Source organism: Chenopodium quinoa, unplaced genomic scaffold (assembly GCF_001683475.1).
Source record: "Chenopodium quinoa cultivar QQ74 unplaced genomic scaffold, ASM168347v1, whole genome shotgun sequence".
Taxonomy (NCBI): domain Eukaryota; kingdom Viridiplantae; phylum Streptophyta; class Magnoliopsida; order Caryophyllales; family Amaranthaceae; genus Chenopodium; species Chenopodium quinoa.
Genome location: NW_018744693.1, coordinates 4674768 through 4687084, shown reverse-complemented (window position 1 = coordinate 4687084; position 12317 = coordinate 4674768). Strand labels below are relative to the sequence as shown.

The 12317-nt window shown below is 41.3% G+C and overlaps 1 protein-coding gene across 1 annotated transcript; it reads right to left on the bottom strand.

Moving 5' to 3' along the window:
- Positions 1–2502: 2502 nt before the first annotated feature.
- LOC110702339 lies at positions 2503–5450 on the bottom strand. Its single transcript, XM_021880043.1, has 4 exons — positions 5356–5450; positions 4544–4591; positions 4228–4354; positions 2503–3165 (listed from the first exon to the last, which is right to left on the bottom strand). The coding sequence occupies exons 1-4, from the start codon at positions 5448–5450 to the stop codon at positions 2503–2505; spliced, it is 933 nt and encodes a 310-aa protein (XP_021735735.1).
- Positions 5451–12317: the final 6867 nt, after the last annotated feature.

Here is a 12317-nt window from a genome sequence, read left to right as displayed (position 1 = left end):
TTTTGTTGTTTAAGTACGATTTTAATGCTTTTGCTTAGTACCTTTTTTCTTAGACTTCCTCTCTCTACTTAGATTATTTTCTCTTTCTAGATTTCTCTCAACTTTACTCTTGTTCTTGACTCAACTTTGTAGTTCCATCGATTTTGGTAACGATTTCTTCTTTATTAATTTTAGCAATTTTATACTTTCATTCCTTTATGACTTGCTTAATTGCTTTGTTTAGTTTATGATTAATTATGTCTGAGTAATTTCCCTTCTAGGGTTTGTGGGGATCCAATAAATAATATGAAGGGGTAATTTATGATTATTGATTGTCAATGCTTAATTAATTTCCTATTGATTGATTTAATACTATGTAATTAGATTAGGCCTGGTTTAATTGTATGAGTTTAGCAATATTGATTCGAGATTTGAGAGATGAGAATTGATGTTTAGGCTTAGTTTTAATAGGCGGACTAATTTATAAATGGTTAAGTCGAGATTCGAGAGATGAGATTTAATACCGATAAATTAACTCTGTGATTGTAATACGTAGCAAAAGCCTTTTATGATCTGATTAATTGATGCATTGATGATTGATTATTATGTTTTACCCTGGAATAATGTTTATTGGTGAACCTATGCCCTAGGCTTTTATTTCATTGATTTCCCTCATACTTTTATTCCTTCCCACTTTTACTCTTAGTAGTTTAATTCCCTTTCATAATAACAATTTGGTTACTTGATAATTTAGATTATTTTGATTAATTAGGAATAAATTAACTCGTTTCCCTGTGGTTCGACCCTTCTTCCCTATCTACAAAGTTAGTGGATTTAGGTATTATTTTTGATTGGGTGATTACGACTTTAGCCCGTCAGCTTTCATATGAAAGAACATAATTACTCGCTTTGGAGTACCTCAGTCAATGGTGTTCGACAATGCGTCTCAGTTTGAAACTCCTTAGCTCAAGGAATGGTTGGCAGACCAGGGCATAGCTCATTACTTTGCCTCAGTCGACCGACCATAAGCCAACGGCCAAGTAGAGGCCTATAACAAGTTGATCTCCAATGTTATCAAGCGCAAGCTTGAAAAAGCAGGCGGCCTATGGGCTGATGAGCTGGTTAATGTATTATGGTCCATACGAACAACAGCAAAGAGGTCCACAGGAGAGACCTCATTCTTTTTAGTCTATGGTGTCGAGGCAGTTCATCCAATTGAGATGTACGAGCCTATCCTCAGAGTGATGTTATATGATGAAGCGGCTAATTGGGAGGCCATGAAGACCGCCCTGGATTTTCTTCCAAAGGTCAGGAGCAATGCGGCGCTCAGGCACGCAATTTATCGCTTAAGGATGACAAGGGCATATAATTGCCGAGTGTCAAAGCGCCCGCTAAAGATAGGAAATCTAGTACTGAGAAAAATGGAGGTTGTAGGCCGAGCAAATGAGGATGGCAAGTTGACCCCAAACTGGGAAGGGCCGTATCGAATCAGTGAAGAAGTTCGAGATGGTACATACCGTCTTGAAGCCTTAAATGGCCATCCAATTTCGCGTACATGGAACACGGACAATCTCAAAAAAAATTATGTTTATAAGTCTTTTATACTTAGCCAAAAAGCTGCATATATAGCTAGGTCTCAATGACCGAGCCCTGTAATTAAAGCCTTACATCCCCAACAATGTAATCTTGACAAATTAATGAAAGTCAGGCATTGTTATCTTATTGAGTTATTCGTTTTTGCTTGCGTACGTCTTTGTTTTTTGAATTAAAGGCCGAGTGAAAAAAACCATAACCATGTTACTTGCAACATAGCAACACGACTTATAAAAGCTGAACAAAATTATTTAAGACATAGCAAAACGGTCACAAAGGACCGCAAAAAAAAAAAAAAAAAATAATAATAAAATAAAAAATAAATAAAAAATAAAATAAATAAAAAATAAAATAAATAAAAAATAAAAAATAAAATTGAAAAGCACAGGTAAACGTCCGCTTCCCATTGGGACGGACAGTAAAAGGCATAAGGTATCCCAAATCCGTCAAGGACATTCACCTCCTTAAATGGGGGCAAGGGCATACCTAGGCATAATAGCCCAGCCAAACTTAGAAATTTTAAAGTTGAGATATTACTTGAAATTTCTTGAGTATATCCGAGCGATAGATTCAACAAACGACTCACATAAGGCCCATAATACGGCCGCAATAGCTGTTGGTTCGGCGTTGCACCTAGTCCAAGGGCAACTATTACTATGATTTGATTAACTTGCTAGTAGTTATACCCTTTAAGGCATAAAAACTACCAAGTCAATCAAACCATTCGGAGTATGGACTAGGCGAACGCCGAATAAAAGGGCATACCCCCCCCCCCATCGTACAAAAGCATAAAAGCGTAAAAACGTAAAATGCGCAAAAATTTGCTAAGTATAGAATAGATAAAATGGAAAACCGCTCAGAGGGCGGCAAAAATTACATAAATAAAACCGCTCAGAAGGCGCCAAAATATCTTACAAAGCCACTTTGGCTCTATTTAGCCGAATCTTTGTCCTGGACAGGCTCCTCGGAGACAAGAGCGGACGCACCATCAACAGGCTCTTCCTTGTTTTCCTCTTCGCCCTCGGCTTCGTCAGCCTCTTCCTCTTCTTCCTCATCGTCCGAGGTGGCCGGTGTAACGACCAGTTCGGGAGAAGGCTGATTGGCCTTCTTAGCCTCTTCCCCGAGGCAGACGAAGTTAAAACGCTTGGTGAATCGCTCCTGATAGTAGGCGGCTTCCCCCTCATCCACCATTAGCTCGTACGCCTCGAAGAAGTGGCTCTTCAACCTCTCCTCGGTGTTGTGCTCAATTCGGACGACCTCCTCTGCACTAGGTGGCCGAGGTGCTTTTAGCTGCTCTTCTAAGTCCGCAATGGACTTCTTTAAAGTCTCCACCTCGGCCTGGAGAGAGTCCACCTCATCCAAGGCCTTCTTGAGATTCTTTTGTGCAAGGGCCACGTCTCCCTTCAGCTTTTCGAAGGCCTCGAACCCCTCCTTCCAGCGCTGGCCGTTCTGGACAGACGCATCTCTCTCCTGCCTTATTGTCTCCCTGGCCAAAGTCTCTTGTTCAAGAGCCTTGCCTATCTTGACTAGATCCTCAGCTTGCCGCTCAGCCTTGTTGGATAGCGTATTAATCTGAGTTTCGAAATAGGTGCGCTGGAGAGCGGTCGTCCCAGTAACTAGGGGTGTTAAAAAAACCCGACCCGATTGTCCCGACCCGATTTCCCGATGACCCGGTAAATACCCGATGGGAAATTTGGGGGAAAAAACTGTTTTTCCGGGACGGGTACCCGACCCGGGAAAATTGCTTGTTATCTGGGTCGGGACATGGGCCGCATTTTTAAATTCGCGGGTACCCGATTACCCGATATCTTAAATAAAAAAAATAAAAAAAAAACCCTCCCTCAAATAAGCCCATCCCATTTATACTTTAGACATTCAGAACACCCTAGTTAGGTTTTCACTCTCAAACGCCTCTCTTCTCTTCCTGGCCCTCTCTCTCTTACTCTTCTCTTCCTGCCTTTCTCTCTCTCTTCTTGCATCTCTTTCATTCCCTACCTCCTTCCTTCCCTTTGACAAAATATGAACAATCATCAGAATTCAAGCGAAGATTTGTAATTTAGCAGAGCACCATAGCGTAATTCATCAGAATTCAAGTGCTGAATGGAGATGTATAATTGTCGACGAGAAGATCTTGAGGAGCTCTGCTGTAATTCATTACCATCTGAACAAAAAGGATAACTCATTACCCTCGTGAACTTAAGCGTCGAACTGTAATTCAGCATAGCACCGTATGCGTCGTCGTCGGCTTCTATTTCTAATTCTTTTTCTCCTCTTTATTTTCCAATTTCATTAAGTTTTGTTAACCCCTTTTATTTGTTTATTTTTCACATCAAAGATTCAATTCTTAAACTATTAATTCCATGGATATTTTTTCTACATTTTCCCCAAAAATTATAAATTTTATTTTATTTTTTTGCATTGAGTTTTTGTTATTTTTGATGATGGAATACTTGACTGCTTGTGAATTGGGAAATCAATTATTATAAGTTGTGTTATCTAACAAAAAAATTAAACTACAACAAGTATAAATACCAAAAATTAATACAAGTAAGTATAATGTTATTTTTTTTTAAAAAAAAAGAAAGAAATTCGGGTACCCGAGATATTCGGGTCGGGTAATGGGACGAATTCACAACTACCCGAAACTCCGGGTACCCGGATTTGAACACCCCTACCAGTAACGACGTCTTGGGCCTTCTGGACTTTATCCCAAGCCCTTTTCAGCTTCTCATTCTCTTTCTCCTTCAATTCAAGGAAGGCGGTCAACCGCAGGAAGGAAAAGCTGCGTACAAGATAAAGTGAGTTAACAAAATAATAAATTATTCTAAGTATGAATGAGTTGCGAAATGCTACCTCAGCACTACAATTAATCATAGGGCCGAGGAAGCCCTTATGAATTCCCCGCAACTTGTCTCGCTGCTCAGCGGGGACGGCCCTGCCATTGCTTCCCTCATGGCCTTCCTGTCCGCACCAGTGAGAGATTGACCGGACAGCTTCATGTTGAACTCCTCCGTAATATCTGCACACGAACACAAAAGAGTTTTGTGTGAGCAATAAGACTTAAATTTAAAACGAGAGTGTACAACGTTGTCTAAACTAACCGTCCGAGAAGCTCGGAGGAGAGAATGTATTGAAAGTAAATGGAGGAGGCGGCATAGGTTAGTCGCCCTCCTCACCTGTGCTGCCGGGTTGATTATCAGCCGACTGAGAGGCCTCGAGCCAATCAGATTTTTGGACTCTCTCGTCAGGCGGAGTCGAGATGGGTCCGATCGATTTTTCCGGGGTTGACTTACCCCCATCGCCCGTTTTCACGGACTCATCATGGACCGGCTTGGCGGCCAGATCCACGAACTTGGAGACCCCGCTATCACCCAGCCGGAGTTGCTCTCCTTTAGATTGCTTAGAAGCAGTCCGCGACTTAGTCTTCGCCACCGATGCGGAAGGGGTCTTGGATGCGACCGTCTTCCTTTGTTTGGACGTCTTCCCGTCCTTCCCATCATTCGCAGCCGAGGATGGCTGCTTTCGCTTAGCTCTGGGGGGGTAGGAGTGGCCAGCTGAAAAAAGCAAGTAAAAGTTGAAGAAATAAAAATAAATAAAACTTTGCCAACGTCCGTGTAGATACAGTTGGGATCCTGATCCCAACATACCAACTCGGACGAAGAACCGTTCGTGTGAGAAAAAAGGAAGTTTGGGAAAGAAATAGGACAGCGTCCGTGTAGACTCAGTTAGGAGCTTCCTCCCAACCTAACAACACGGACGAAAGACCTCGGAAGAAATTTATACCTCCTTGGTTTGCTCGTACATCTTCTGACGAGCCTTGTATCTGGCAAGTCGATCTCCGACATGTCAATTTCCCCCTTTTGCTCTTGATTCAGCATTGCGTACGCCTCCGCTGCAGAATAATAGAAGAAAAAGAGTTTTTCAAAAGAAGAAACAATGTGCGAAAAAGAAAACCTAAGTATCCCACCTTGGGGCAAATTCTTGTACAGGCCGTAGGCTGACATGAATGTTGGGTCCCATCTTGCCATCCTTCTCTGCCCTATTGACTCCAAAGTATTCAAGCTAGTGCTATTGGCTGGGATGGACGGGTGGCTTGTACGGCTTGTGGTCCCCACGTCCAAGCTGGATCGTCTTGGAATTGAATCGGTTCATCCTCATGTTGAACTCCACATCCTTAGTCTTGATGCGGTAGAAACGATTCTTCCAGTATTGCCATTTAGAGACGCGGTTAACCACCACCATATAATCCTTGACGGTGCTGAGGATGAACCAACCGTCTGTGTGTTTCTCCAGCTTGGTCATGGAGTGCTTAAAGCCTTTGCGGATGCACGTCACCAAGTACCCGAACACATTCAGCCATCTATTTGGAATCAGCTAGAAAAGAGCTATATTATATTCGTCCAGAAAAGTGCAGACGAAAGGGTGAAGGGGGAAGCGGAGTCCAACGTCGAAGGCGGCCCTATAGACGCAGAAGGCTTTGCGGCGTGGCCGCTCATCCTCCCATGCTGCCACGGAGTGAGATTTTCGCGGCGCCACCAACTCAAAACCCTCTCCCAGATGGAGGAACGCCTTATTTGAGGAGCCCAAGGTCGTGCTACCCACTGTACAGGCGTACGGGTCCTTGAGATTGTCTATATTGGCGACCTCACCTTTAGCCGCCGCCTCTCACTCGGCCGTCTCACCTTCGGCTTCGTCCTCATCCTCTAACTCTTCGTCCTCTTGGCGAGGGGCGGTCCCAAATTCGGAGGACAGCACTCTGTCCAAGTCTGTTGCCTCGGCCGAGCTGCGGCTCCTTAAGACATGGCCGCTCCCAGCCGAAAGAGGCTCTTCAGGAGCTAAGGGTCCCTTACCCTTATATTTAGCAGTGGCCGCCCTAGTTTCCAAAGAAGGGCCACTGCGAGGGGCAGGTCGGACGGTTCGTTGAAAGAAACTCCAACTCTTGGTCTGTCCGACCTGCTATGTTGGAGATGGGATGGTGAAGGAGCTGAAACGGACGGACCAGCAGTGGCCGCCCGAGAAAGGGAAGGAGGCCTCTCACGAGATAGCAAATCTAGGTTCAGGGGTTGGCCCGGACACCCCAACTGCAGAAGAGATGCCCTGTGCACATTGACGTTCCTCAAAAGATGAAGTCACTTCCACGACCGAGCAATGAGTGCCTGTGGAAGCGGTCGTAGGATTAGTAGATGGAGTTTCTAAGTCAGTGTTATTTGGGTCATAAGGAGTCCTAGGGTTGACCAGACTACCGTCTGGATTCCTGGCCGCATGAAGATCATGCGTTTGCATTGTTCTTGCCATGTCCGAATGCAGGGACAGAGAAGAATAGGTGAAGGTAAGCTGGTACGCACTAGAAATGGACCCACTCCATGAAGGACACAACTCGTCTTCGTCCACTCTAGACTCCTCAATCGCAGGTGAACGGCCGGCCTCATGAGGAGAAACGGACGAAGCTGAGTGCTAAGCCAGATTTAAAAAATGAAAAGCAAGAAGAAAAATAATGCAAGTAAAGAAGGGGAAAAAAAATAAAGGCGACCTACCTCTGTATGTGTAGAAAACTTGAGAAGTTCTTGAGAAGTCTTAAAGGTTGACCGGAAAACTCAAAAATATGCCCGGAAAACTCAAACACACGGCGGAGCTCTCGAAGATTAAAAAAAAAAAACACTTCCTCTTTCTAAAAAGCTCTGATATCTCTCTAAAAATTGCAAAGTTCCAAAATGTGAAAATGAGGTCAAACCCCCTGTATATATAGGCAAAATTTATGGGGGCATATTAGTAAATTCTTTTTACCCGCCTAAAGAATTTAAACGGTTATAATTTGAAACTTTAACCTAGCTTTCAAAGGGGTGAAAGGACAGCGCCGTTAGGATGAACGGAAAAAGAGACGGCCGAATAACGGCGCGTCCAAAAGGACGATCAAAATAAACAGAGCTAAGACCTCCATCTCAATAACTAGACGCCCGCTCTCTCCCCCGAAAATTTAGAAAGACAGTATGTCAGCCCAAGACGACCAACTTGAAATGGGGCGGACAGATCTATGCACCTCAGCAACCTGCCAATCTCCGTACACCCGTACGCCTTGAGGCAAGTGAAAGTTCAGAGGAGGCGACCGTTATCGTACGAGCCACCCCCTCTAAGGGGCAAATGTTTAGGGTAAAAAATACCCCCCATGTACGTGGACCAATCCCGTAGTGACAAGTGGCCCAATTGAAGGGTGACACGTGTCACTACGGGAAGGTGACGCGTGTCTAAGGCACAAAAGAGCCCTTGAAATCAGCATTAAAAAGGCCTTCTTACATCATGGCCCAAATCCCGAGAGATATTCATGAAAGCCGCAAAACGGCGCCCCCGTACCACACGTGGCATCTTCTGATTGCGCAGCCAATCATGTCATGGAAAATTAGGGTATAAACCCTAAAGGGGCACATGCTCCCATCCCTATAAATACCCCAATCTTTTATGATGGGAGAGGTGGATTACGACATTACAAGCAAGAGCATTAAATAGCTCCAACCTCTCTCTGCTTTCTCTCTCTAACCTTTTCCGTTCAGATCTCTAACTTGATCGTCGGAGGCGAATATTCCGGTAAAGGAATATTCGTTTATTTTGCAGGTGTCCGAGTCTCATTGCCTGGAGAGCGCGACCAGTATCCGAGGAAATCCAAAAAATACCCGAAACAAGGTGTGCTGACCAAAATCATCTAAAGCAAACTTGTATGAAAATCAAAACAATCATGGGCAAAACAGTGGCCAACAATTCAACTACAAAGAAAGAACTATATGACCATTGAAAGATTTTTTTTTTTTTCATCCAGCCAAATATACAAATGAATAACCAATATTGGGATTTTAAACCTCAAAATTAATTCCTGAAATTTCTCATGAGCTAACCACTTCAAGATGACCAATTTGCCATTTTTGCAGCACCCCAAAAGTAACAAGGTTCAAAGGTAAATCCCCAGGCTATCATATGATACATTTATTTACTAGGAAAAAAAAAAAAAAAAAAAAAAAGGAAGAACATGGTTATATTGGTCAGGTATTAGATTTATTTTGTTTGATAATAGATTATATTGATCAGGTATTAGATTCTTTTTGTTTGATAATAGGTGATATTAGTCAAGTATTAGATATCTATTGTTTGATAATATTCTGAAATATATGCGGTTCTGTACTGAAGGCATGGCGGGTCCAGATCCTGAAAAGCTAATGGCCAATATAATTAATACAAAAATGCTTAATTATTTTACGAAAAGATAGGCTAAACTCACCGTCACTAGGAGCGACGCTCACCGGAGCAAGCTGAGTGGAAATATAAGTTAAACGACTGTTTATCATAAATTAGAGTATCACAAAGCAAAGATAATGAAATGAAGCCATTGTTTTTCGAGAGGAAGAGAAGAGACCAATTGAGCAATTAAATTGGATATATAATATACTAACACTATATAATACTCCGTACTTGTATCAGATGAGAAAGAGCAGACGGCATTTGACTTGTAACGAGCAGCCGCTAGTGTTTATATAAAAACTTGAGAAGTATGAAGGTGCTGCGAGTACCTTACTTGGGTGGGAGAGGGTCACCAGCGCCAGGATGAGAGGGTCGCCGGCCGCCGATAGGGGACTAGGCAAGTAGGCAGTGGCAGTGGGTGGGGGATGAATGTGTGCATTATAAACCGGACTCACGTGAGTCTATTCTACGCAAAATCTTCTCATCATAAATACATTGAAAGAATAAGGACAATGGAGCCAATTCACTATTCACGATAACAGGAACACATTGTCTCTTTTAAAGGGTTGATGATAATAAGCTTAATATGCTTTTTAGAGAGAGGGAGAAAGATTATTCAACTACCTTTTCTTATGGTGAGTCTAGGGGTATTTATATTGTATCATAACCCTATCGTGCCTCGGGTGAGCCTGGGCCGACTTATCTTGCTTTTGCCCAAAGCCTTTGACCCGAGTGTGAGCCCGGAGATCTGGCTGGGATGAGAGTGCACCCCTTGGGCAGCGCTGGGAGAATAGGGCAGCAGCAGGAGCTACCCTATACACCACTATTCACAAGGAAAATTTTACAGCAATTTTGGTGCCTTCGACTTTTATATAGGTTATAGATGTCTATGATGTTCTTTTTTTTTTGCCCGTGTTTTTTTAACCATATGCGTAATGTGCCAATAAATTTTCATGGGTAAAGAGGTGATTTTCGTTGTAGTAGATAGACCGAGCAATTATGCTCATCTTATTCCTCGCTCATCATTTTCCAGCTCTACAGGTTACTCAAGCTTATTTGGACAACATTTTCACGTTACATGGGTGGCCTAGGGCATTGTTAGTGAGAAAGAATGCTATTTTTTTTAAGCTAATGGATAGGGTTGTTCTCCTTATATGGTACAGAATTTTCTGGAAAGGGTTGTTCTCCTTGCATGATAAAGAATTTTTGCTATCTTCAGCTTACCATCCTAATGGTTAGACAAAAGTGGTGAACAGGTGTCTGGAAACTTATTTGAGATGCATGTGTGGAAAAAGGCGTCAAGATTGGTGCTTATGGATGCCTACAGCTGAATGGTGGTACAACACTCATTTCCACACAATTGAGACCATATGAAGTGTTCTATAATCAGCCACCAACTGTATACTTGCCTTATTTAGCCGGAGAATCTAAGAATGAAGCTGTTGATAGAAGCATTCAGAGAAGAGAAGGCTTGATCAAACTCAAGCTAGAATGTAGAATGAAGATGCAGGCAGATAAGCATAGGTCAGAGAGAAGTTTCAACATTGGAGATTGGATACTTCTAAAATTACAACCATTTAGGCAGAATTCCATTCAAAACAGACCTAATCAAAAGTTAGCTCAGAGATATTTTGGACCTTTCTAAGTTGAGGCTTTAATTGGAAAAGTTGCTTACAAATTGAAGGTGCCTGATACATAATGTTTTCCATGTATCACAACTTAAGAAGTACCATGGTACCCTTCCTATAGCTGCTCATATTTCTATTGGGTTACATGGACAGAATGTAAATGTGGTGATCAACCAGCTGCTATCGAAGGAAGAATGATTAAGTTCCAGATTGCTGCTCAAGTTCAATATTTAGTTCAATGAAAGATGCCCTGACCATGAAGCCACCTGGGAGAATGCAGAAGATTTTGAACTAAATTTCCCAATTTCCCGCCAATTTCAAAGACTTAAAAAAAGTCTTTTTCATGGGGGAAGTATGATAGGAGAGTTCAGTTTGTAAAATCAGTTGGTCAGTTGTGATATTATTACGGTTGTTAGAAAGCTATAACAGAATTGTAATTAGTTAGATTACTTCCTGAGTTCCTGATAATCAACTATAATTAAGCTAGCCTGTATATTGTATTGATCATCCAATCATTAATACAATCTTCTTTCTCTCTCTCTCTCTCTCTTATCCTTCTCTCTATCTTATCATTCTCTCTCCTCCCTTCTCTGTTTTCTGATGTACATTGTATTATTTTCAAATTCAATTCAGAGATTGAATATGGAGATTAAACAAAGCTAAGATCAATACTAAAAATGAAAAGAAAAAGAACAGCTATAAAAAGCAATTATTTTCTTATACTTGCAAATAGTTATGACAAATAATAGAAAAATCACAAGTAAATCCACATAACACACTTGATCAAAGTCATAATTTCATAAGCTTTTTTTTCTATAAAAATTGATATTGCAATACTAATGTTTCACTTGCGCACTCCCTTTTTAGTGGAAAGTCTTTTTTGATTCTATGGGTTGGAAAGAGAAAGTTGTGTGAAGACATTGGTATTAATGTATAGTATAATGTTAAAAAGTGAGCCTTTCATTTACCATAAAAGGAATAAAGAAAAAATAGGAAGATAAAAAAATAAAAAATAAAACTAAATGTCAAGTAATAAGACGAAAAAAAAATTTGAAAAATAAACGGAAGGAGTATTAAAACATTACCTCAGCTTCATTGAGCCTGATCATAGCCATGCAAACCCCGAGTGCCTTATCCATAAATTTGCATCACATAACATGTTGATGCAATTGAAGTGGAACACCACCTCATTGATATCCCTGTAGCAACATGACATCCATGATAAATAGTTACACACCAAGATATGGGAAATATCTTCTTTTTTTTTTGAGAGAACATCAAAAATTACAAGCCATCAACAAAACTACCAAGCAACACACATGTAGTCATATAGCCAAAATTTAAAAAATACAAAAACTGCACCTGAATAAAGATAAATCTTATCTACAAAATCATAAAAAAGTTGAGAAAAAATCAGCAGCTGATGGTTTAGGTTGTCATGGATACCAATCATCAAATAATTGACAAAAATATAAGCAGTAGAAAAACGCTAAACATTATACCTAGGTTTCAATCATGTAAGAAAGTGACAGGTTGCCGAAGACTCCAATTAGTCAATCTCATGAAATCATGTCAGAGAGAAGACCTGGACATCTACAGGAGGTACTCATGCTTCATGAAAAGGTTCAAAGTGCACAAAAAAGACAGAGCCAATCTAGAGCTCCTTTGATGTCCAGATCTTCCATTGGATCATAACATTCGTTGAATCTCATACCTAAAATCAAATTGAAACTCAAAAAACCAATCACAAATTATGTCAAAATCGAGAAAAATAGAGGAGAAAAAGAAAATACCATAACATATTTGCCGAGGCATTGGTCAACAGAGCTCTTGTGCATAGCAGCCCAGACGTATTTCTTAGGAGGAGCCTTCAACAATGAAGATGATCTTGAT

Coding starts and splice junctions, on each gene's coding strand:
- LOC110702339 (XM_021880043.1), bottom strand. CDS start 5,450: ATGCTGAATCAAGAGCAAAAGGGGGAAATTGACATGTCGGAGATCGAC. Junction 4,592..5,355: donor TGTACGAGCAAACCAAGGAG/GTATAAATTTCT, acceptor GTTCGTGTGCAG/ATATTACGGAGGAGTTCAAC. Junction 3,166..4,227: donor GTAGGGGTGTTCAAATCCGG/GTACCCGGAGTT, acceptor ACCGCTCTCCAG/CGCACCTATTTCGAAACTCA.